The 25809-nt window shown below is 47.9% G+C and overlaps 1 protein-coding gene across 2 annotated transcripts; it reads right to left on the reverse strand.

Annotated features, from left to right (window-relative positions):
• Positions 1-422: 422 nt before the first annotated feature.
• On the reverse strand, positions 423-25567 carry DSTYK (dual serine/threonine and tyrosine protein kinase). 2 transcript variants are annotated; one of them, XM_082778236.1, is made up of 13 exons: positions 25248-25567; positions 18728-19113; positions 12388-13051; positions 9823-10097; positions 9323-9406; positions 7868-8044; positions 7467-7596; positions 7041-7197; positions 6185-6317; positions 5401-5514; positions 4824-4938; positions 3677-3811; positions 423-2781 (listed from the first exon to the last, which is right to left on the reverse strand). In XM_082778236.1, exons 1-13 carry the CDS (start codon positions 25495-25497, stop codon positions 2594-2596), a joined length of 2808 nt encoding a protein of 935 aa, XP_082634362.1. In that variant the 5' UTR covers positions 25498-25567; the 3' UTR covers positions 423-2593. The 2 variants fall into 2 exon arrangements, with proteins under 2 accessions (XP_082634362.1, XP_082634363.1); XM_082778237.1 differs by lacking the exon at positions 3677-3811.
• Positions 25568-25809: the final 242 nt, after the last annotated feature.

A 25809-nucleotide genomic window follows, 5' to 3' on the forward strand; every position in this document is an offset into this window, starting at 1 on the left:
GCTCACAGCAGTCAGCCCCGGTTGCTGGCAGTTTTAGCCCTGGTTTACAACCCCCCAGTTTGTTCCCATACACCGCAGCAGCCCGGTGAGGCAGGGGTACGATGGACAAGGCCTCAGTGACAGGTACCCTTTCACAGCCTCATTTTAAAACATATTTTAACAAACATCTCCAGCAGACAAAGCTATAAAGGTAGCCTTGTCTGGGAGAAGAGAACCTGCTCAGCTCACTGCACAAGGTGAACAGGACTTGGGCTTGGTCCCACTTCCCCATCTTGTCATGCAACTGCACACCAGGATGGGATCGGAGAATGTTCAAGTTGTCATGAGCTTTGTTTTCTTTGCTGTAAGTGAGGGCAGTGGGAAAATAGTGATTTGAAGGATAAACAGAACATGTGAAGCCTCTCAACTTCTTTTGAGCCAGGAAGAACTTTATACCCAAGGAAAAAAAAAAAAAGTGCAGAGGAGCAGCAGTGCTAAGTCTGAGTAAACCTGCTGGTCGGTGATGCTGGACATGCAAGAAGACAAACCAAATGGAAACAAGACATCAACGTAGCTACAAACACAAAAAAATATGCATCAGATAAGTGCCTGGAGATAGTACATAGGAAAAGCTATATAAGACATTTCTGGAATTGCATATACAGAGGTTTAAATTTTATTCATACATTTATTATTTACATAAGCTATCTCTATTAACCGCAAGAGACTGACATCGACTCTCCTAGTTGTAGGTAAGGTTACTAACCACCACACACAGTAAAAGAGTTAATACTATTAGTGTCATTGGTGGCATGGACGTGCACCAAGGCAGTGAAATGCCTCGCAATTCTACTTCGGAAAAGTATTTGTTCTTCTGCGCATGTGGTTCTTGGTCGCTGCACCTTGGGCTGGGGCAGCTGGAGAAGCTGTAGCTGTACAGAACCGCCCTGGTAATGCCATCCCAGACCAGAAAAATGCCCACACATGCAGGTAAGTAAAAAATGTTTATATATATATATATAAAAAAGCATTAATTCTGTTTATTGCACAAAGAAGGGAAGATTTAAACTAAACTAATACTGCAGGGTTATGTATCCCTTTCCTTTGCTCAAGCTGTTTAACAGGCAGATTATCAGTTGTATTTTTGCTGTGTACTAGACAATAAATTCCAGCAACAGGGTGCAGGAATTCCACATGCCTACACTATTCTGGATGCAGCACGTTAGCTTTCCTGGGAAACAAAGCCACTGGTGACTATCCCCTGCAGCTGGGAAGAACGGTAAGCTTAGGGAGAACTTGCCAACTCACTATTTCCTCACGTAGTAAACAAGGTGCAGTTTCTATTTCAGCCTCCACCCCACAGGTATGTTGCCCTAGAAATGCAAAAGACAAGGGGCAAGGATATTTTCAAGAGAAGCCCTCTTCGTAAGGGCACCAGGATCATCCCAACCCATACCTTCCTTGCAAGGATTTCCCTCCCCCCATTTTTTATTCTTTTCAATACAGCCAAATTAGAGATCCCAGAGTGAAGCAATCAAATCAATGGACATGGCCACAATACACAGCTACTGAAGAATGAATGACCTGTTTTCCCTCGACTATGCTCTCACCAAGCACGTGAATTTAAAAAAGCTGAAGAAACCTTATTTTAAAAATACATCTGTCGTAGCTAGCACAATTTAAAACTGTTACTGCCTTCACAACGAATTCAAAGCCCAAATTTAATTAAAATGAATTGGCATTTCCCCCATGGACAGTCATTAGATGTAATGACTTTATGTTTCTCTATTACAATATGTAATCTCTGAGCAGTCTTCCATTTTACCAGAAGACTGTAAAAAAGAAAGGTCAGGTTTCTTCAGATATTTAAATAACGGTTATGAAGCAAAACTACCAGAAAAGAGCTTGTTTACAGAACTCAGGGGTGAAGGGTACACAAGAGATAAATAGCTTATAACTTGGGGTATTTTAACTGCAGTGGAACAGTACATAATCCCCCTTAGGTAAAACATGGAAGCTTTGCTCCTGTCAATGTAAACATTTGGAGTGTTGCAAGAAGCTAATACAGACAGACACTCTTAGCTTCTAAACACCTTCAAGCCTAAAGCCTCTTTTTTTTTTTTTTCCACTCTGACTGCACTGTAATTGGTGCCAATCTAAGTGATTGGGATAGTTCCGTGTTGACTGAAGGCCACCTAGGGCCGTCAGTTAATGGGAAGAGAGCTTTTACTTTACTGAGTAAAGACTGTCACGATCAGCTCGGAGCAACACAGATGCTACCCAAACACACGAGATGCTTTTCTTTGACTGGTGTTTGTGTGGGATTGGCAAAAACCCCTTTCAGTTCAAGGGAGTGGATTTTCTATTTTACTTGTGCCACTCCGTAGTAAAAGCTGCAGCGGGGTAACTAGCATCATTAGGGTGTCCCAGGGAGATTTCTCTGGCCTCTGTTCAAGATGAAACATGCCCAGAGTCGCACCTCTACAAGCAACCTTTTGGTTGCTATTACCTGTCCCACTCATGTTAGCCACAAAAAGCTGCATCTGAAGAAGCCATCTGCAGAGTTAGGGGTTCAGAATTCTCCCATAATCAAGAATTCTTCTGTGCTTCCTTTTCAAGTAGAGTCATCCAACCCTTTATTTGGGTGCTCAGAGCTTGACTTGCAGAGCCTGTCCATGATCCCCTGCAGCATAGGTTGAACAATCCCCAAGAGAGGGCGCTGGGAGGAATCTCCATCCCAACAGGCTTCCATCAGCTGCCAGCACTCCTCATCGAACACAGGAAGGCGCTCTGGGCGAACTCCTGCAAAAGGGAAAGGCACCCAGTTACCATCAACAAGGATAGAAAACTGTCTGATGATGTTCATTTCTTTGGTGCAGGTTGAAAAGCTCCTCTTCACTATTTGGAAACAAAATGAGTACTCTCCCCAGCTAAAAAAATAAAAAAAATAAATAAATAGTACTTTTGGGAGCAAGTTCATCATGGGAACAAGCAATGAGTGCAGTGTACGTGGCCTTCTGACCAAACACAAGATTCACTCATCTGAGTTAATCTTTCTCACATGAGAAGGGGAGAGATTATACGGACAGCAACTAAGGACACGAAGCAGTAAAGCGTTCTGACATCACCTTGCAGCATGAAGGATTAAGCTACCTCAAAACACAGTACCCAGCTAACCCTACAGCAGCCTGATGCGAAACTAAGTTTATATTTTGGGGAACAACCATCAGCCTTTTACTCAACATGCAGCCCACCACTGCCAGCTTCCTGGAAGCTGCACATTAAGCACTTGAACGTACAGATCACCACGGCCTCCAGGAGCTGTGAGGGATTAAAGCATTCTTGAGGGGATCAGGCTATGCTTGGCTGATTCTGGGATCCAGTTTACATCATAAGCATTGTACTGCTGCGCGGGGGTTAGTTTAGGTGGTGTGTTAGCACAGCTCCTGTGACACTATGGCGAGGAGGTAGTTAACAGAAAGCCTGCTCCTTACATCCCTGCTGATTTCAGCTAGGTTTTCAGTAGAACGTTTCCAAGATATAAATAAATTTCAATTTTTAGATAGTCAATGAAAGAATACAACTTGTATTTTTACCTTTCAGTTAACAAGAGGATAAAAATTTATTTCCTCACCTCCCCTCAAGTTTTACACAAGCACCGTGTCACCCAACAGAGTTCAACATAAGCCATTTATACCTCTTCTAACGTTGTTCCAAAGGTGATCTTTGCTTGCACATCTCTCAAAAGCTTCTGGTAACTTCACATGTCCCGAACAAATGTACCAAAACAGAATGCCAAATGCATAAACATCCACTGAGTTATCGTATTTTCCTGGGACAAATAAATATATCTGATCAGCAGGGCAAAAAAAAATATCTTCATCACCGGAAACCGAGCAAAACCACTTCAGTGTTCCACATCCTCAGATTAAAACCACAACTTCATTGCCAGAAGGCAGGACTTGTATGAAGCCTAGCAGCATAACAGGAGTTACTGCTAAAAGCGGAGGGATGAAACGAAGACCTTCCCTTCTCAGAGAATTTGTACACTTAACGTGTACCAGCAGCTCCCCAGCTGAGGCTCATAGACCTAACAACAGCCTCTCAATCCAGAAGTTTGGCAGGTACTGGTTTATAGCAAGGTCACCCACTGAATAAGAAAAGATTGAGCACAGTAAGTGCGTAAGGGCTAAGCCCATACTCACGTCTTTGTAAGATCAAGATCTAGGCTGCTAGTCACAAGTATTTCATTGTTAGTGCTGAGAACCACTTGAATAATATTTTCTAGGTTAACACAAATAGGATTGCTTCAGTTTGGTCGCAGTTTTGTCAAAGCAGGGAAACCATCTCAGGCCAGAAGGACTCTGTTGAACCTGATGTGGACCTTTAAGTGCTACTGCAGGATGCTTGCATAGGAAACTTTCAATTTTAGAGAAAGTGCCTGCCAGAAGCACAACACAGTGAATGTGAACATATGCTACGTGTTCACAACAGCTCAGAAACCCTTTACTCAGCAGCTATACAAAAAACAGAGGATCCTTTCTGAGGTATTAACCTGTGAAAGCCAAATATTTCCACCTAATAACTATTAATTTTCCAACGGTAAGAGTTTTGATCACTTCAGCAAAGCTTCTGAATCCAACAGGTCTCTCCTCCTTCAAGTAAGCAAAGATTTAAGACTTAAAAAACAGAGAAACAATACATATTATGCATTGTAAGCAGTCTTCTGACCCGTTTTTAAATAATTTTTCCCTTCATAAGCAAGTTAATGTCTTCGTTTAAAGTAATGGCCTGCAAAATACAAGCCAAAGTAAGACAGTAGTGGATTCAATCCACACGCATACCTGTAAAAAGTTCAGGAGCCATGTGAATAGGTGTGCCTACAATACTGCCAGACATCATAGCTTCTGGTTTGCAGAACCCCAAGTCAGTGATTTTGGCTCGATTCTTTTTGTCAAGCTGTAGAAGAATTCATACAAAGGCAACTGATAATCATACTTCCCAGCAGTATTACTGCTTTTTAACATTACAGTTTTAAGCTATGTCTGTCTGAAGGGTTGAGCATTTGTTCTCAAGTAAGCTTCTCTGATTGCTCGGCTGCTCGTTGACACTTTCCTAGCTAAGCTCAGCAACAAAACATGTCTTTACTCGTCTTCTACAGAGGGTGTGGTCTGGGCTTAATAAGGCTAGGAACCAGAAGCCTTACTTGTAGCTCAAGCTCTCTACCTTCAAGAAGAGACTCTACTGTTCCTTTTCCCCTAGGCTGACTGAAATTGAGCTAGACCAGTTGCTGCTAACGATAAAATCTTTCAATTCGTGATATATGAATAATGCTATTACTTCATTTATAGCATGCTCCTCCCTCCCACTTAAAGGGCCTCGTAAGACTTCTGGATTAGTCAGATCAAAAGTTTTCCTTACCAAGACATTTTTAAGTTTGATATCCCGGTGCACAAGTCCCTGACTGTGAAGATAACGGATTCCTTCAACCACATCCAAGGCAATCTGTAATCGTGTTTCTAATTCTAGCCCAGCCTGGAAAAATAAACACAGACAATTTCTACAAGTGGAAGTCACTTTTGCTTACTCTTATTTATCAAGAAAACATCAAAATCCAACTCTTAACTCTTGCAAGACCATCCTCCCAGAAAAAATCACCAGGCAACAGAAGCAAGGGGAGCTACTCCTATTTTCCCAATGCACTGGTTTTACCAGGTTGAGAGGTGGTGGTCTTGCTTATTACCTTTTAACAACAATAAGCATGCTGCTGTAGCCACAGCACACTTGAGGAGTTTACAAACCTTCAGGAAACAGCCAGAACAGCTTAGTGAAAGCCCAAGGAACAGGCAGACAGGAAGGCCAAGAGCAAAGCCACATGACTTCTGACATTGCAGCAATACAAGATGTTCCAGCACACGGACTGAGACCAAGGAATATATACCACTGCACCAGTGAAGTCTAGTTCTGATGCTATGCACAGCCCCAGAACACCCCAGAAAAAAAATAAAAATATCTGTATAATAAAAAATCCATAACCCTGCATTTAGCATACAGAATTTTCCCCTTCAGAAGAGGGACGTGGCAGACAGAACCACACCTCTTGCTTCCTCACTTCAACACAGCCACTTTCACAGATGAACAGATATTTAAGATTTTTTTTTTTAATGTATATATTAAAATGCACACACACACAGACTGCTGTTACCTTCAGTCCTGTATAGAGGTCTCTGTGCAGCCGTTCCATTATCAATAGGACGGCGATGCTGGAACCTCCTCCATAGCCATAATCTATCACAGAACCATGGAGATGTACGAGCCGCTCGTGTGACTGTAGAGACCTGTAACAAGTTCAGCACAGAAAGGTGGTGTTTTTATCTCCTCTCCAGCCCCAAGCCTTATCTTCTAAAGGAAAAGCACCCAGTAGCTGCAACTTCAGTACAACAAGAGGACGATCCACCTAGACCAATGCTATCCCCGTGCCACGTGTGTAATCACAGCACCCGCAGCTCTGATGACCGTAACAGTATAGTACCATCTGATCTAATCAGATTCAAGAAAGCCTATTAAAGCTTGCAGTACCAAAAAAACACTATTATTTCAGCTGCCTCTACTGCAGCACTGGCCTGCAGCAATTTAACTGCAGACTAAGTCAGTTTCTGTAATGCAGACCCATCATTTTATTTTGTGACCTTAGAGAAGACAAAGATTGGAAAAAGAATACCAGAAATCCAGGGAGAAAGAACTGTTTGCTATCAAACTCCACTAATTCTAATTTAATCTGAAAACCAGCGAGCATTGGAACAGTATAGATACCAGAGAATCAGATTAGGACAGGAAAGAGCTTGCCTGCCCACCGTTCTGTGCCTGTTACATTTTGCAATGACACCAGCAAACTGTCTTGCCTCTGCTAGAAACTGCGGCTTGGCATTTCACGAGGTCAATTCACTGAGTGTGAAGTAGAAATACAGCAAGCAAGGCTCTGCCTACGCAAATAATGTTTGTTTGCAGCAGTGAATGTAAGGACATCCGTACGGAATGAGAAAAGCACTTACAACACGCACCTCATATAGTGAAACTCAAGTGCAAGGTCATTCCAGTGCTTCTCATCTGGAGGAACAACAGATTTCAGTGCACAAGGGAAATGCCCTCCCCAGCTGTCACACAGATAGACCACGCCGTACTGTCCTCGGCCCAGCTCACGGCCCAGCTTTGGTTTGCCTGGAAGGCACAACAGCCACGTAATCAGAAATTAAAATGTGTTTATTCCTTCATGTTCTACGAGAGGTACACAGGCAGGCTGGCAGCCTGCAGCTTTTCACAGGCTAGCAGCTGCACAGCTCAAGGTACTCGGTATGTGTCAGATGGAGGCTCGCTGAAGTGGTTTAGTGCAAAGCAAAACATCCCTCCCACCCGTTTACACCCACTGACTGCTTCAGAACTAGGAGGGCGTAGAAGGGAACACTGAGAACATCAAGCAGAGCGCTCACCGTGTAACAGCACATCCTGGAGGGATCTGCTCTCCAGAGAGAGTCGTGCTAGCCGAGGAGCGTGATCTTTCCGCACCTTCAGCCACAGGTCTTCTGTTTTCTCCAGCCTGCCAGAATGGCCATCTTCTAGCTGTAAGAGATACCACACACAGCTGTCATCCTGCCTGATCCAAACCCCTAGTGGTATAAGAAGGCTGAGGGTCCTTGCACAACTGAGCAGAGGATCCTACTTAAAACATCCCTCGTTTAAAAATAGGATCTTGTATTAGGGCACTTGCTCTAGCACTGCTACCGAGAGAACAGCAGTGTTAACTGCACAAACTGCTCTTCCAGCTATTAAAAATCCTCTAAAAGCATCAATGTGCAAAACAAGATCTCCATCTTAACAGCCCCTCACTCACCTGTCGCAGGGAAGCTGCAAAAGCCTCGTGGGAACTGTTTAGCCTGGTTCGAAACTGGCTGCAAATGCTCTTGGCTAACTTGGATGCGCTGAGGCTCTCGATAGCATCCTGGGCAACTTTCCTCTTCCAGTCGCTGGTGATGGCAGGGGGGCTGACCCACGTAATCCGCTGGATTATCTAGTAAAAAAAAAAAAGGAAACAGAATTAAGGCAGTACTCCAGGAAAACAAAAGGCCAGTCAGTTTACCCAAATTCCTTAGACACCCTGTAACAATACCAGCATTTGCACACAGAATTAGGTTAAATGGTTACCTTGCAGTGACTGATTTAGAGGTATTGATCAGAGTATCGTTGCGCGCATACATACAATAAGTAAGAGATCTGATCTTTCTAAATATCTCCTCTGCCCACTCTTACAAGCCAGTCACCCTTTCAAATCTGACCAGGAGGGCATGGAGTTACACAGCCACCACCTGGACAGCCTCAGTTGTGGTACAGGGCAAGGGCTGGATCAGTCCCAGCAAGGGGGGAACTTGATCAGGCTACAGAAATATCTGGAGCCATAATGGAATAAATGCCCCTGAACAAAGGGATCTTAAGGAAGACACTTCGGAACTGCTTCAAAGCTCACAGCAGAACAGGCTGCTTTCAGCTTGTAAGCACACGCAGTAAGCCAGAGCCTTGGGAAGAAAGATGTTCCTCAAATGGAGGAAGCTGCAGTGACGCAGCTCTGTGGATGGACACAGTGGTGTGGAAGTCCTAGGTGCTGGTATGCATCACTTCCCTTAAATTGCTGGGTGATTAAGCTGCCCTTCTCCGCCCTATATTAGAAGCCACAAAAATCCAGCTGCTTCACACCCAGTCTGGATCCTTCCCTGTGCCAATGAAGGAATCTGAAGGTTTGTTACTACTCAGTCCACGCTGCACCTATTTGGGAGAAAACCCACTTTCCTCTCAGCCATCCATACAAAAAACTCAGGAGGGGGAAGGCCATGTAGGTCATCAACAGCTCTTAGAGCAAGAACTTCAGAAAGATGGGTGTTTAAACAGACAAATTTAAAGCAAAGACCTGAGAAGTCTGGTCCGATCTGGAGGGAGAAGAGTGAATTGAACTGAATCGAGAAGCATTACAAAACAAATGAAAAATGCAAGAAACCCTCAAACCCAAGCAATTATCTGAAATAAACAGCAAAAAGTCTCAAAATACTCTTCTTTTTCCTTTGCTGTTTCAGAACAGAAGGAAGAAACATTAAAGGGGTATTTGCTTTAAATTAAATATTAGCATTCCCAGGAATAAAACTATGCACACAGCCTTAGTGCAAAGCAAGAAAGCAACAGCTTTGCAATGCATGTGCCCAAAGCCTAGGTTTAGAGGAAACACATGAGCATTCAAATATTTTTTGCACCAAGAAATTCACTAAGCTGACACCTACTGGAAGTAATCACATGTGCATACCTGTTTGATCTGTTCCCACAGCATCCTGGTTACTGTTGAGCCAGAGTGGAATGTGACTTCAACGTGATAGGCAGCATTCAGAATCTGGAAAGCAGGGGAAAGATGAAAGTATGGGAATTTTGCGAGCTACACTCACTATAATACTTGCTACACCCTCCAAAAAATGAGAAAATATGCTGAACGGAGCACTCCACGATTCACTTAGTTCAATTCATTTATTTTTATTAAGCTCATAGGTGTTTCTAGGCTGTGATTTGTTCACTTTACACTGATTTAGGAAGGGTAAGTGCTAGGCCTGCAAGTGAAAATTTAAGAATAAAACCATTCCCAAGTTTTAGCACCTCCCTTAATGACACCAGTCCCCCCCACACACCACAAAGCTGTGTTTCTCTAATGTCACTCAGCATCTGCATTTCCACCCACCCCTGTTACATCAGGATTAAAAAAAAAAAAAAAAAAGACTACTCTAGCATTCCAGATAGCCATCTGAGCCACCGTACCTGTTTAAGATAATTGCTTGTGATGTGTACAGAAACATCCTTCGACTTCTCCAAATTCCTTGCAGGATGCACTGAAACCTCCCAAGACTCCTCCAGGCTCTTCAGACATCTCTCCAGAGTCCCTACAAAGCTCTCTCGGAGATAGTCCACTGAACTAATCAACTTGTTGGCAACTGCTTGGTTTAACCGAGAAATAATCAGTTCCTGAATTTGCTTAATACAACACTTTATGTCCTTGGAACTAACAGGTTCCCCATTCTCAGGAATTATGATATCTGCACAGAAGAAAAGAAAAGAGGAATCTTTTGTACCCAGCACATTGCCATTACAACATTGGCTACTGGAAGCTGCTGCGAACGCTTTGCAAAAGAGCAGCACAGCACCACTCCAGACAGCTGCTCCAAAGGCTTTTTTGCTATTTTGGTCCTTCAGAGGCTCATTGTTTGCTTTAAACTCAGATATAACCTGAAGCAAGCAACATTCAGCTCATACAAAGAAGCCTATGAGCAACAGAAGAACCCACAGAGCAGCTGTTTGCAGAGGATTGAAGTTTGTCAGTCTGCCTGTCTACTGCCACAGCGCCAGTTTTACACGTGGCCCCCAAACCGATCCTACAGATCTTCCTTCAGTTTGCTCTGCTGTGCCAGAACACACAAAAGCATCAGAGTAACTTCAAGAATGCACTTATGGTTACTCAGTTTTCAAGGAAGCTGAAAATCAAATCTGACCACGATGAAAAGAAAGTGTTGTGATGTTTGCTCCCGTTCCTTGGGGTTTGAATGTGCAGGATGCTGCAACGCCTGACGGGCTCCATCCGAGCGTTCTGCAGCCACTCCACCTTCACAGTGGTACAGTGAGAACAAGGCAAGCCTCAACTCAGAAATTAGAGGGCAGTTACAGAAGCACAATGCTGGTTTTCTATCTAAAAAATAACAGGTCAGGAAATTCTTCCAAGCCACACCACAATCCATAAGCACTGCTGGATGTCGGATGTTATGAAGAGAGAGACACCAGCCGAGCTGGTTACCCGATTTCTTTTTTTCCTGGAACCTTGAGAAGGTTGATTATCACTTGGTATTTTTAAACAAACAGAGCAAATCACTGATTGTGCCTTGCAACCAGTCTGAACAGAACCAGATTACTACGAGGAGCTGCAGATCTTGTCTTTGGATTTTGCCCAACAACAGTTCTAGCCGACTTCAAACAAATGCAGCGATCGGCAGATGGCATTAGCTCCTCAAAATAACACCTTCCTCCTTTTCAGATATTACCCCAAATGGAGCGTAGCATCTTGTTGGCTCTCAGGAAGTGATTTTTCTTGTTTCATTGGTGTGTATAAACAAATATGTACGCAGGTGTTTTGGCCTGTGCTGTCCCATTCTGTAAATACAGAAACCTGAACTCGGGCACAGCAGTGCCCCAGCTCTGTATGGGTGAGTGTCTCTTCTAGTGAGACAGACAAAATACCAGGAATGATTATTACCCCTGTGATAATGGAGTAATGGCAGCCCTAAACAGGTAGAATTGACACACACTGACTGTACCCTTAACACGTGCTAGTTGTTTTTTTTTTTTTTTGTCTCTCCTAGCACACAAATTGGTGTTAGGATTGAAAGCAGCTCTTTATGAGGAACACATTTTCCAAGGGCACTACAAAAAAAAAAAACATTTCAAGAAACAGGGAAGATCTCATCGATTTCCCACCTGCAGAAGCAAAAAGATCCAGATGCTAACCTGCAGAATTAATCATAATTCACCATTTCTCTCACCTCTCCCTCCCAGGACATAGCATTACGGTTTGAAATTCAGGGAAAATAGGGCAAGACAAAATTATCTACAATTTTGACCTCTCGCACCACAGAGAATAATAGATGGCACGTCACCCTTCACACCTTACAAATACCCTTACAAATCCTTCCAGCTTTTGTGTTCCTAGAAATACCAGTACCATACGATGCAGTGAGAACCCCCACATTTCCCAGAACCACACACCAAATGGCACGTACAGGCCTCAGGAGCACACTATGTTGATTTATTTTTTTTTTTAAATAAACTTTTACCTACCCAAAAGGGTTTCATCTTAGCAGGTTCTATACTCAGAAGTCTAATGCAAATCTCTCCCAAAGAAAATCGAGCAAAAAGCACAAGTCAAGTCTTCTCTGCTAGAGCTAAACTTTTTTTCCTTAGGACAGGTTTATTCCCAAGTCCCAGCACACTTGCTGAAGTAAAGTTAAGACTTACTTTCTTCTTCTGCAGAACAGGGAATTAAAACAGAGAAGCAAAATACCCTACCCAAAACCATGCAGCGAGCTAGAAGGGGGAAAATCCATCTGATTTATAAGAAACCAAGACCTCATATTTTGAGACCTCAAATTTAAGGACAGTGCTTTCTAGCCAGTAGGTACTGCAGAACTAATCCCTTTGCGTATCAGTTCTGAGCTGGCTTGCAGAGCCACCTGCCTAGACAACCACTCAACCATCCCTTAGCAGACTGCAACCATCACCCATGGTCTCCTTTAAAGCCCCTAACCACTTTGTTCCAGTCACCCTCCTGCCAGTAGTTACCTTTGAATTCCATATTAGCAGCATCTTCCAAGAGCTCCTCTTTCATATTACTGAGAGTCTCTATGATCATGTCCTTCATCTCCTCTTGTTTGCGGTTGGCAATGTTCATCAGAGACTCATAGAGCTCGTTCTCCTTCTTGCGGGTGTACTCCAGCCTCTTGGGGGTGATTTGCAGGTCCCGCTGCATGTCGAAGGCCTGATTGATGAAGATGTTGAGGCAGCGGCAGTGCACCTCGTTCAAGCTGGTGGCTGCTTCCACGAGATGCTTCTGAAGCACCTGCCTGGAAAAAGTGCTGAGGAGACGGAGCTTCTCAAACTGCTCCACCAACATGCTTTGGGCATCGGCGTCAGGACTGGGCGCCCCGCAGCTGCAGTGGTTGGTGCTCAGGTACTCCAGGTCCATCAGCTGGCAGTAGAGGGAGGACTTTTCGCTGTCAGTTTTTCTGGGAGAGATCAGCTCCACCCCTGACTCCGGCACCTTGAAGAAGAAAATGGGCAACGAGAACTTCTCTTTGATCTCGCGCAGTTCGTTCTCGTCGGAAGACGAAAGCTCAGCCTCGCTGATGGCAAAGATGACCACGAGCAAGACCTGGTTCATGTACTCTCCCAGGGTGGCTTCAGCAGACTGCAATCCGCGACACGGGGCTACCACAACGTCCACTTCCTAACAAGCAAGAAGGTAAAAAACAGTTTGGTACAGATCCTTTTTAACAGTAACAGAGGCAAGAGTGCACTGCAATTCATTCTCAAAGCTCAAAATATGCTCACACCCTTTAGAACAGTTACGGGGTCTCACACACAGCAGCACGCCTTAGCACACAGCCTACCTGTAAGGCTGATGACAGCCCAGTGGCAGAGATGCAGCCAGGAGTTAATCAGTGCCCACTGACTCCAAAACTCTTATTTTGCACCAAGCGCCCTTAAAGTTTGGCCTAGCTCAGAACAAAAACTTAGAAAAGGTTTCCCAGGGAGGTGCTGTCAGAGAATTGCTGTTGTTCTGTGGTTTATGCCTGCCCCATTTTGCAACAACCTCTCCGAATAAATACTCTTAACCTCCCATTGATGTTTACCTGATCTGCAGCTTGTTGAGATGTTCGTGCTGTCAGTTTTCAGCGTAGCAGACAGCACTACACCACCCACCACTGCCACCACCAACCTCTTCCAAAGAGATCCCAGCCAAAGGACTGGGAGGAGGAACACATGGTTGTGACAAGCTGAGCTGTGACATTCTGCAAATCCAGCCAAAGCCGACGATTTTATTCATTTATTCTCTTACTACCCAGAGTTTTGCTTTCCTGCTGACACTAATTCTTAGCGATCCTACTCAAAAAGCACACTTTTAAGACCGCTCCTCTCTCTTACAAGCGAGGAGATGGTAATCACCCTTGGGTATGTGAGAACAGCGTTGGCATTTCATGCATCACTTCACTAAAATAACGAAAGCGAGTGTTGAAGGCTTTGAACTGAAGACAAACCGAAGTCCCCAGCTCCCAACGAGGGGCTGTAATTAAGCCTTCTTCAATCATTTCTCCCTAGAGCTACTTAAATGCCTTGACCACAAGTACGAGCTGCTCCCCCGGATAGCAGGAAGTCATTAGTGCCACGGGACCGAGCTGCAGCAGGGGCTGTGCAGCCTGCAATGCTCCCCGGGCCGGTGACTCAACGCCAGCGCCTGTAAACAAAGGAGGAAGCCAGCGCTGTCTCTAGGAGACAGGGAGAAAACCAACAGAGAACAGAGTGCAGAGCAACTGGTCCTTCTGTTGCCATAGAGGCCTCTCCTGGCTTTTCCAGGGAACGCTAGCAGCTCTTCTTCCCCCGCCTTTATTTTTCTGGTGATGTCCTGCAGAAGTTCTGACACGGGTGCAGCTGCTGGGGATGGGGTCTGTACGGGGACTACCTGTGAATCACAGCGGATTCCTGAAATTCCCCAGCTGGTTCTCACAAGGTCACGCTCTGCGAACACGCTTCAACACTTCTGACACAGCTGTACGCATGGAATTGCTGTGAAGGAACCTCAGTCGTAGCCTCTTTAACTAAAAGGTCCTCTTTTCTATAAATACCAGAGCTTTCTACCTAGAAATCTGAGCACCAGGTACGCAAAGTCACAGCTCTTCCACTTCAAGCCCGAAGTGGACTTGAGAGGCCAGGATGACCGCTGCCTCCCACATCCCCAACCCAAAAGTTAAAATCCAGAAGGAAGCCGGTCTCGAGCTCCAACATGACGAGCTGAGTCCCACTGAAGCACCCCGGGACCACTGCGGTGTGCCATTTTTTGAGGTTAAGTCAGCAGCTAAGTTCTTGTTAACTCGTTTGGAAGTGAGGAATTGTTTGCCACATCCCAACAGGAGCCTGTCCTGTTTCACTCAGCTTTGGGCAGCTTAATCAGTATTTAGTTAACCGAGGTGCTGAGAAGCGAACCCAATTGGGTCAGATTTCTACCCAAACACCTACCAGGTTATGATTGAAGGGCCCAGCTCAGTCTTGTTCCAAGGCAGTTGGCAGACCCTGCCTTGCAAGGACCAGCTGTGAATCACTGCAGCCAGCCAGGTGCTCTGCTTCTGTTCCATCAAGAGCTAATCTCACAGCCTGCCTTTTAACCTGAGAATCTAGGGGTATGTATTAGCATATATTTAGAAATTTTTAAGCCCCTCCCCCAGCTGATTTTATTTCATTTTACTCATTTATTGAGATCTTGCCGACTTATTCTGTTTCCCTGGGGGTTTTGGTCAGAAGGCAGGTAAGTAACCTAGAGAACCACAGGTAAGCTGAGCGATACCTCTGGTCTCCAGCAGATACTGCTGCCCTTCACAGACCTTCAGGGCTTGTGTTTTGGTTTTGTGCACTGACTGACCCCAATTTCATCAGGAAATTGTTCTACCTTTGCTGGAAGGGACAGCCCAAGCACTGCTCTACACCCTCACCCAACAGCCTGAGAAGCAATGTTCTTTTTTCTGACCACGAAATCTTCCCCTGGAAGACACCGCTACGCCAGCAAAACCAGAAGCGGAGCACAGATCTCACAAAGAAGGAAGAAATCTCATGCTGCTGGTGTTTTCAGCATCTTCTGCCCTTGGTTATTCCTGTGTAAATGGGCAGAGGAGGGACAACCCCAGGTTCTGGATGCTGGTACCCAGCAGGAGCATCTCAGCATGCCCCAAAGCACACCAGTGCTGCGTGGAGGGAAGAGCATCTCAGGCAGAACAGAAGTGATATAGAAGTTTCTGTATCACTGCCACAGCCAACGTGTCAAAAATACTCTCCAGGAGGAGATTTTAAGCAGGATGTACTTAAAAATAACTCCATAGGTATGTAACCACATTTCTTGCTGCCCGTAACAACTACTAATTGATACGACCTGAATCATTGCTACAGCACCTTCAGAAACACAACAATAAACTCCAACTTCATTTTCTGTCGCAGCTCACATAGCCAGCTTGCATTTCTTCACGCATTTTCCAGCTCTGCCAGAGCAGCTGAAGTTTCTTCTTTCCCTAAAAGCCCTGGCTAAAACTGTGAGTCCAAGGCTCAAAGTAGAACAAAGCGCACAGCAAAATGAGGGCATGAAAAAGGAAGCTTTCAGCTCGGCTACCCTGCTCTGATTCAGCTGCACCATCCAGAGGAAAAGCACTGCCTCGCAGAAGTCTGTCTGGGCATCTAGGCACAACTGATAAGATTTAGGGAAAGAACCGACTTGTTTACTTCCACTGCAAATCTAATAATCTGTCTGGCTTGAGGGATTATTCCCCATGACTTAGATGCATTCCTGCACACAGCGATCCCCAAGGAACAGAGCAGCTTTGCCTGTGTTTTTCTTCCCTGATCATTTACAAAAACACAAAAAAAACCACTAAATTCACATACCTAATGGCACAAGCTACTGTTCTTCCAGCAGACAACCCAAGCAAAGGATTTTTTGGCTCCCTCCTCCTCACCTTTTTCTGCAAACCAAGTTGTGATTAAGGCATCCTCCAGTAGCACAAAACACGCATGGTCCCAGCCCAGGCATCGAGGGGTTATCAGACCAAACGCAGGGTGCTACACTCGCGTACTGCTTTTTACGTTGAACCCCATCACATTCCATACTTTTGTGATCGAATCCATACATATTTCAGTCCTGTTAACCTTTCCCCACTGGAGCAGTGGCTAAGGAGTTTAGATTTAGCAAGCAAGTGCCTGCCCCACGAAGCATGAGTCAGCACCGAGTGTCTGCACACAACCACAGCGTGCAGCCCAGGTGGCCGAGCCGGCCCGGGCAATTAAAGGCTTTTGGGAAGAGCTGTTTAGGCCTGAAGGGCTGCAGAGCATTCCCCAGATCCTACAGCCACTGAGGGCCCTTGAGTGGTATCCCACTGCAGATAAGTGTTCCCATCACGCAGAATGATGGAGATTTCAAATGTCAAAAATCAAAGGCAGTACACAAACAGCATCCTCATCTCACACTGCCCACAGGGAAGGACCTGGAAACATTTAAAGACCAGCAAGACTGCTAGGTCTCCTTGCCCTCCCAACACCTAGAACATAAAGTTACCACGAAGCAGTACTATATTGTAAGCACTCTGCTATTGGGAAGAAAAAACAAAACACAAACCAGGAACCCTAGGTGTCAGGTGGGGTAAAATTCAGATTTCTTTCCCTCCCTCTCTGCCCAAAAGGGTGCTGAGCTCCTCCAAGCTACCTGGTTTCTGGGCAAGGCTAAATCCTTGAGATCTGCACTGACCATCATGTTATTGTCAAGCACGCAACTGTTATTAGGCTACCAGCTTTGTTGCACAAGTTAATCAAAAGCAGAAGCTCCCTCGGAGTAGTTTTGCAGACAGAGTTTTGGATCATGTCCAACAAACCTCATCCGTGCCTGTTCCAGATATATGTTCCATTAATTACAGAAGCCGTGTCCATGACTAGCTGGTATTTTTAACTTTGTTGTCTTGGTGCATGCTAGGCAGAGCTAGAAAACACACATTAGCCAGAAGGGTGAAAGAGACACGGCTCTCAGCAGGACACCGGACCCAGTAACTTAACAAGAAGCTATCCCTAGCCCCATGAGCTGCTAAAATGCCTAAACCCTCCTAAAACCATTAAAAATATAGCTTTGTTATTCCTTTTTAGTCCCTAAAATTTATGTAAGGAATCCTTTGACTCAATCTGAGGCTAGCTGTGATTCACCCTCCCTCTCCTTTTAGTGGAAGAGCTTGTTATTTCACCAACCCTTTTCAAATTAATCTGAGTAGCTGTTTTCATCTAAACGTCCTAAATATAACCAGGGCCAGACAGAGAGATCTTTGTCGCTCATGAGAAATATAGATGTAAGGAGGGCTGTGAACAGCACTGTGGTTAAACTGGCCCATATGAAGCCATCTCAGTGAAATTAATGTAAAGGTAATACCCTTATGCAACAGCAGGGCAGGATTTTACATGCAGATCCAGGGCAGGCATTTACATTGCAGCACCAGATCTGGTGCTCTTCAGGAAGGTGGTGGATGCTGGGTACAGTCTGTAAACACGGCATTTCTGCTCTTTCAGTGGATATGGAAAGCCACAAACACCCTGCAACGTAGCATTGACTTGGCTGCTGCCATTAGGGTAGGCTTAACTTCAGCTGCAGTCTGGGTTTGTAAAGCTTTACAAGCTGATGAAGGCAGACCAAGTCTCCATTTTGTGCCTAACTACAATCACGTCTCAATTCAGATGCCCCAAAAAAATGTTACCTGGACATTTCACTCTTCAGCTATAGAGTTCATACTCTTACTTGTGTGAACACAGATCGGATTCCTTGCACAAAAACAACTTACTGGTAAGAATAAGTTACTGTGGATGTTTGACTGCCAGAGTACAATGCTCTGGGTTGTGTTACACTGCAACAAGACCTCAGTGTGAGATCAGAAATGCAAAGAAAGCTTATCGAATCTATAAAAAACAAATGAAATTCAACACTCATCTTTGAAGATATTTGCTCAGCACCAAATGACAATGCTTCCAGGACAGGAGCGTGGGTCACAAGTAAGTGAAAGGTGGCTGACAAAGCAACGTACCAGCAAGATCACACACACAGCCCTGAGAACAGACTCCCACCTCCTTCCTAACGCCTTCACCCTCGACTGACATCACAGCAGCAGCAGAGCCGCTCTCGTGAAGTCAGCTCATTCTATCAGAAGCTGGAATTAAGCAGCTTTATCCTTACAAGCCCTTTAGGATGGAGATTAACAAGACACCAGGCTTCCAGTTTGAGTTAAGTAGGAACATTCCTGTGCTTGAGAGTTGACACCACGAGCTTTATTGGGGACATAATTTTGCGACACCTTAATGAATTCATTACCGCAGTGGTGCACAGACACCCAGTTACCTTTAGGAGTGAGTACGGCAGCATGACCTCCAGCTCTGCTATCCGGTGAGCGGGATCCTCGCTGTCCCCACCAATTTCTAAGTCCTCCTCTGGTATCGTGTCCCACTGCCCCCGGTGGGCTGCCATCATATGGACCAGTTCGTACTGCTCAGGGAGAGCCAGACTGAGCCGCGTTTGTGTCCCATGCGTGAATCGGATCCGGCGCCTCTTACAGTTCTCCTCGCTGCTGATCTTGGTGGTGGGGAGCAGCTTCTCCCCCAGCAGGATGTTGAGTAACTGGCACTTGGCGTTACAGTTCTGGCCCAGAATCAGAAGGCAAGGGTGCCAGCTCACGGTGCGCTGGAGGTGCTCTTCCTCGTGGCGAGGGAAGGAAATGAAGTTCTGCCCTGAAATTGAGGACAGACTGCGTGAGAACGGGTTGGCTGAACAATAATTCTCCTATCTCTAAGCCAGCTGGATGCTACAGCACAGACATTGCTGCCCCAACAGCAGGCCACGCAGCACCAAGGATTTGCCTAAGCACCCTGAAGATCACATCAGCAATTTAAGTGCTTTCACTGCATCGCCACGGCCGTCCGCAGCCGCCTGGTTCGCACCAAGTCAGGCCCGTTTGTTACAGCTCCCCCCCGGTTATTTCACTAGAAAGTGTTTACACAGAGCTCTCTTAAGCAGCTGAGTGGAAGATTAACCCTAGGCCCTACAAGCCAAGAGGAAACAACTGTCCCGGCTGCAACCAAAGGGCTGATTTCACCCGGGGGGTGCAACAGCGTTTCACCTTGCTCCAGAGCTCAAGGAAGCCTGGAGGGGCCCTACAGCGACCTCTCCCCAAGTTTTTTTTTTACAGCAGGAATAAATGCACCAGCTGTGAATTGGGAACAGCCCCAGCCACACTCACAAGGGGTACACGCTTCACGTCTAAGAGCATCCTTGACAAACTCATTGACCAAAGGCTGAGAACGGCGGCGTGACAGCAGCAGCACCTCCCTTCCAGCCTCAGGAAGAGGCACTCCTGAGAAACTAAAAGCTTCTGCCAGCGATCCCCCATGATGGAAACACAACCACGGCACCAAAAGAAGCTGTTGTGCCTTTCGCCAGCCTGGCAGCACTGAGCCCAAGGGAAGATGCTCTGCCAGCAGCCAGCAGGCTCTCGGCACGGTCCGTAACACATGAAGCAGCAGCTTCCTCCCCCTGGCTGTGCTGCCAACCTCTCTCCTTCCCATCCCAGAGGACACAATCTATAGAGCTGATCTAAATCAGCTCCGTCGGCCAGATATTATCAGCTTCACAAACATCTGATCTGCAGAAGGGAACTGCTGAGCATCTCATCTGTCTGCTGCAGGGGAGCCAGAACTCCCCGCAGTCGCTCTCCTCACCCAGTTTCAATTTAGTCCACGATGCTGCAGCTCCCTGCGTTTGCCTTACTAGAGTAAGGCTGGAGAAAACACTCTCGGCATTGAATTTAGCTTCTGGGTTCTTTTAGAAGCGCTAAATACAGCTTTTCCCACGCTCAGGCATCTCAGCTGAAGCCTAAGCAGCTTGGCATTACCTTACACACGGCCACGGAATAATTCTGGTAGTACAAAAAAAAAAATAAAAATAAAAGGATAGAAACAAATTCCCCATCTGCTGCCCTTCAGCACAGTTCCTGAGTACAAACCAGCCACTGTTCCACCGCAGAGCCCGTGCTTCCAGACCCCAAGGCAGATGGCACCCGGGAACGAAACACCAAATCCTAAAGCGGCCGCCAAGCCTGGGAGCTGCCTGCCAGGCACCAGGCAAAGCAGCGAGAACGGCGCCGAGCAGCACCAGCAGGGATTTTGGAGGAAAAGGTCCCATTTCACTGTGGTTATTAGAGTTCCTTTCGTGAGTCACCTTCTGGTACCCAAAATTGTTTCAGCATCTCCAGGCCCAGGAAACAAGGTCCTGATCCAGCAGGACACTCGCACCGCCGCTGAGCGAAGGGCAGGCAGCAGGCACTCCTTTGGGCAAGGCTCCTTTATTTTAGCTAAAATAATTCAAACCAGGAGCAGCACCCCTTGGAGCTGCTCGTGTCTTAAAGCCAATTTCAGGCTTCTTCAGGATCTTACCCCAAGATTTGCCTCTCCTCCCAGACGGAGGTCTGGAGGGAGGCCTGCTGTAGGAACCCCATCCCACGCAGGCACAGCCCCTGCACCTCAGCCCCACAACCTGACCCCATAAACCTGGAGACCCCCCGAGCCCTGCCTGGGGAATCCTGTCCCCCTGGCACACCAAAAAAACCTCTGCAAAAGGTTCCGGGAGGCATTGCTTCTTGGAGCTGCCTTCAGACAAGCCTTTCAACCCATGCGGCCACAGCAAGTGGCTGAGGGGCAGGATCTGCGTGGCAGTGCACAAAGAAAGCAGCAAAAACCCAACTGGGGCACATTTAGACCTTCATCGGAGAGATCTCTTTGATCCGGTGACATCTGTTGGAACTGTGCTGGAAGCCAAGCTCGCCCTTCAGGTATCAAGCACAAAAAAAGGAGATCTGGAAGGAGCTGTACAGGCCACGAAGTCCCCTTTATGGGGGCTTTTATCAAGGAACAAGCAGATTTCACCCTCTGCTCATTCTGTACTTGCATATAAATGCCAACACAAGGTGCTTGGAGTCCAGCAGCTCAGCCGAAGTCACCGAGGCACAGGAGGGATGTAGGAACACCACCTCTTTCAGACACCTTCCTCGCACACCACCTCCCTGCGATGGCCCCCACGGGACCAGCTGCCTGCAGTCGGTTTCGGCGAGGAGCTCAGGACGAGCTGGGGGAGAGCACAGCCCCCCGCGGCGCGGAGCGAACAAAGAGCAGATTCAGCACTCGGCTCTCCAGGAGACGCGGCGAGGTTCCCGTCTGCGCCAGCACCTCCTGTCCGGAGCAGGGCTTTATCAAAGCCTTCCCTTGGTGCTGCGCTGCACCCGTGCATCGTACCATTGGGAGACATGTGATAAACACTTCAAACGACTGGCTGCAGGGGAGTCCTCAAGCGCGTGCATCCGATTAAAGCCCGTCGGATGAAAGGCAGCCTGTGCGAGAACAAGGAAGTCTCTCACCAAGGCTCGCCCCAGAATTCGGCCCAAGTCTCGGCAAAACAAGCTGAGGTTGGAGCTGCCCAACCTGCGGATGGCTGCAGGACACCGAAGATGTGCTTCGCTCACCGCCTTTTTAAGGAAAGCTGACTGTTTCCATCTCGTGTCTCCACCGTCTTTATTTGAGGAGTTTCTGCACGAGAACCCTCCCTGCCCGCCCTCCATGCAGCACCCAGGCACGAAGCTCACCTCCTGTCCGGACCTGCCAGCACAACGGGAATCCTAACGAGCCTTTTGGGGAGCACAGGCAGAACCATTCCATTTTAACCCATTTTATCCCATTTTAACCCTTGCTCAGTACAGCACCAGGACGAGAACTCCTCCAAGCCCGTTGGTTAATGCACCCCCACCTCCCAAAACACACGTGTGGAACCGTCAGGTTACCAGGCCCAGGGCTTCTCCCCCAGCACACACACCTTAAAATAACACCACAGCCACTACCCAGAGCTCTGGAGATGCCAGAGTTACCTGGGCAAAAGGCACAGCTCAGATTACTTCCCAAAGTAAAGCAAGAAACGTCCAGAAAAAAAAAAAACTCCTCAGGGCCCTAGGTCAAGGAGTTTCAACTGCTTCAAGCACAGAACAAAGAAAAACACAGCTCGTACAAAGCATGGGTGCTGGTTATAGAAAAATACAGCTAGCACAAAGCACAGTTGCTGTTTTTTTTCCCTTAGTACCTTTACATATAGTAAGAAAAAAAGTTATTGAATCCCTAATTAAGATTTGGTTCATCCTGACTCTGCAGAAAGCCCGTCAGCTAACAGCACCAAGAAGGAAACCAGGTGAAAACTCAAAAGGCAGCGGTCAGATCTGCCCAGGCTGAAGGCACAGGGTTGGCACAGCACTTTAACAAAAACCACCACGCTATTCACTACAAAGCAGGCACTATTCTGTTCAGTGCCTCTCTTTCTGCAGCTCTTTGCTCCCTTGAAGTTATTTTCCCTCTCTTACCCTAAGGAAGATGTCCTGGTGCTAAGGCCACAGAGGAATCATCCGGTCAGTGACGCTCCAGCGTTGCCAGATATTGCTTGGCACCCTCCTCAGAGGGAGGTGGGCCACATCTGCTCCTTTCATCGCCCAGCTTCGCAGGTCCCTGGGGCTGTTCTCAGAGGGAGCAGCCCAGGCTGTGTCCAGGTTGCTCGACCTCTGTTGATTCAGAGGGCAGTTACGTTTCCAGGCTGCTCCAACAGCTTCGCAGGTGTCTCAAAAGCAGAATCTACACATTTGTTTTGTTTCCAAGACATCGAGGTTTACTTTCGCAGTTTATTTTTCCACTTCAGCTGCAGGCAGGCAGTGTCCTGTCCGTTTCACTTCCCATTTCCAACTCGTTTCACAAACCATCAGCATCCACACCTCCACGCTCCGCAGCGCCCTGCCAGCAGGCTTGGGAACTGTTTTATCAAAACGCCTCTCACTTCGAAACCACTTGGAGGGCAGAGTCTAGGAAAATGAGTCTGGAGTCGGCACAAAACGGGCCTCTTAAACTCTTTTCCCCATGTTGGAAAGGGGAAAAACGGTTGTTAACAGAGAAAATATCCCCTGAGTTTCAGAGAGTGGTGGAAACCACCAACTAAAACTGCCGAGAAACAAGAAGCTCCGTTCAGAGGTGGTTATTCGGGCACAAAGCCTGTATCAATGCTCTAGATTTCAAAGGCTTGTGTCTTTTTGTGCCTTTATAACACACACACACGTAGAATCGCATTGGTTCAGTTATTTTGCTGGTGCCTCACTGCAGGCAGCCAGCCTCCACCCTTCACCAAGCCCTGCTCTTCATCCTCTCCCTCCTTCCACACTCCCCTTGGGATTGCCACCTCGGCTTCCCACCTAACCCGGAGCACGTTTATCACCTCGCTCCACACCCCCCTGGAGCATCTTGCCACTCAAATCCGCTGTTTTCAAGCCGATTTAAGTTTTATTTTGAAGGACGGTGAACGTTATACAACTTCTCCTGTCTGGAAGCCCAACCCAAGAGCCTACGCTGTTATTAGAGCTTGCATGAACGAGACCTAAAGCAGTCTGTGCCGCCTGAAGTACAAACTCAAACCAGGTCAAGGTGAGGATCTGAGAACTAGAAAGCCTCGAGCACCCTGTGGTAAGAAGAACAGGCAGGATACTTGGTGAAACGCATATCTACGTCAGGAAGATTTAATTAACGAGGCCTCCACACCTACAGAGCCCCACAAACAGACTTTGGGACGCAGTTGGTACGTGGCCAGCAATGCTGGCCCAGAAGTACCTGAGCAGATGAACACCTCCAGCTGGGTGCTGCCATTCACACAGCGCCCAGACTAATAGAAAGCAAGCGAAACCCACCAGTTCCTGCTTCTTGGAAGTCACAGAAAGATGTAAACAAACAGCCCAGGTTTTTAGACTGCTGTCTACCTCTGTTCCCAAAGTTCACGTGCAGCACTTCACTCCTTTCTGACACAGCCTGACAGAAGAGCTCAACAACACTTCAATTTTCAAGCCAGAATTGTAAGCATAAGACAAGCACAGACGAGTAGCCAGCAGAGATGACTCATGAACCATTTGGAAACGCATAAAGAAGATCTTTATATATATTTAATGTCACGCTCAGCTCTCCTCACAAGACAGTCTTATGGAATAGGAAGGACCTGCGCTCGGCAGGAGGCCTGCGAGCAGCAGCAATGTTTGTCAACAGCCCCAGATGAAGATCAAGAGGGTGAATGAATGCCCCCGATGACTGACAGCTGCCCACCCCGCACCGGGGGCACCTCACCTTCCTCCCACCACCCCCACGCAGAATCCAGCCCCCTCCTGTCCTCACCAAGGCTTTGACCTGCCCCCACAGCCCCTCTCACCTCCACCCCGATTCACCTCGCTTCCCTGCACGTGCTCTGACCCCACAGCCCCCCTCTGAACCCCAGAGCGCTGCCTGCAGCACCCTGCTATAGGGCTGCACCCCTCAGAGCCCACCTACGCCCCCACAACACAACCAACCACCCCCTACTTGCCCCTTACCCCATAACCTAACAGCCTCCGAGCTCCCACATCCAACTGCACCCCTCAGACCCTACCTACACCCCCACAACACCCCCAGCTGTCCCCCATCCCGCAGACCCCTCATCCCCAAGCCCCCTCAGAGACCCCCTCACCCCACACACCCCAAACCCCCAACCACACCCCTCAGAGCCCCCCTCACCCCCACAACCCTCCCAGCCGCCCCCCACCCCCCAGCCCCCTCACCCCCACCCCAACCACCCCCCTCAGCCCCCCCTCGCCCCCACCCCACACCCCCCACACCCCCACCCCACCCGCACCCCTCAGAGCCCCCTTTTTCCCCCCCACCCCCTCACCCCCCCCACCCCCACCTACACCCCCCCAGCCCCTCCCAACGCCCCCCAAACCCCCCCCATCCCCCCTCACCCACCCCAAACCCACCCCCGGCCCCCTCCTCACCCCCATCCCGGGCGGAGCCGTCCCCAAAAGCGGCGGTGACGGAGGAGGTGTGGGGGGGGGACCCTTCTCCGGTCGCGGCGGAGGCGAAGGGGTGCCCCTGGGAGTACTTGACGTCGCGGAAGAACTTCTTGGTCTCGCGCAGGTTGTGCTGCAGCCGCGCCAGGTGCCGGTTGTAGTGGCCGAAGGAGCGGCACAGCTCGCGGACCACCCCGCCGGGCCCCCGCCATGAAGGGGCGCCGTCGCCCTCCATGGCCCGTGGGTCCGCCCCGCTATCCCCTCCCCACCGCGGGCCGCGCTCGGCCCCCGCCACGCTGCTGCCGCCTCCTTCTCCTTCTCCTTCCTTTCTCCGCCTCACCGCCACCCCCCCCCACCCCCTCCCCGACCCCCGCCGCCGCCGCCGCCGCTTTGCTCCGCCGGGGCAGCGCCTGAGCGAGGAGGGCGGCGGGCGGCGCGGAACCTTTATCGGGGCGCCGCGGGGCAAAGGGGGGGAGGAGGGCGGGCGGACCCCGAGAGCGCAAAGCGTGCTGGGAGTTGTAGTTCGACGGTGCATAGGGGGCTGTGC

This window comes from Aythya marila (genome assembly GCF_965140915.1).
Source record: "Aythya marila genome assembly, chromosome: 24".
NCBI classification, from domain to species: Eukaryota; Metazoa; Chordata; class Aves; order Anseriformes; family Anatidae; genus Aythya; species Aythya marila.

What these genes read in the sequence shown, in the direction of transcription:
- DSTYK (XM_082778236.1), bottom strand. Translation starts at nt 25,497, where the DNA reads ATGGAGGGCGACGGCGCCCCTTCATGGCGGGGGCCCGGCGGGGTGGTC. An exon ending in CAAGCAATTATCTTAAACAG is followed by an intron (nt 9,407 to 9,822) that starts GTACGGTGGCTC and finishes CCTGCTTTCCAG; the next exon opens with ATTCTGAATGCTGCCTATCA. An exon ending in CTTGAGTTTCACTATATGAG is followed by an intron (nt 6,318 to 7,040) that starts GTGCGTGTTGTA and finishes AACTTGTTACAG; the next exon opens with GTCTCTACAGTCACACGAGC.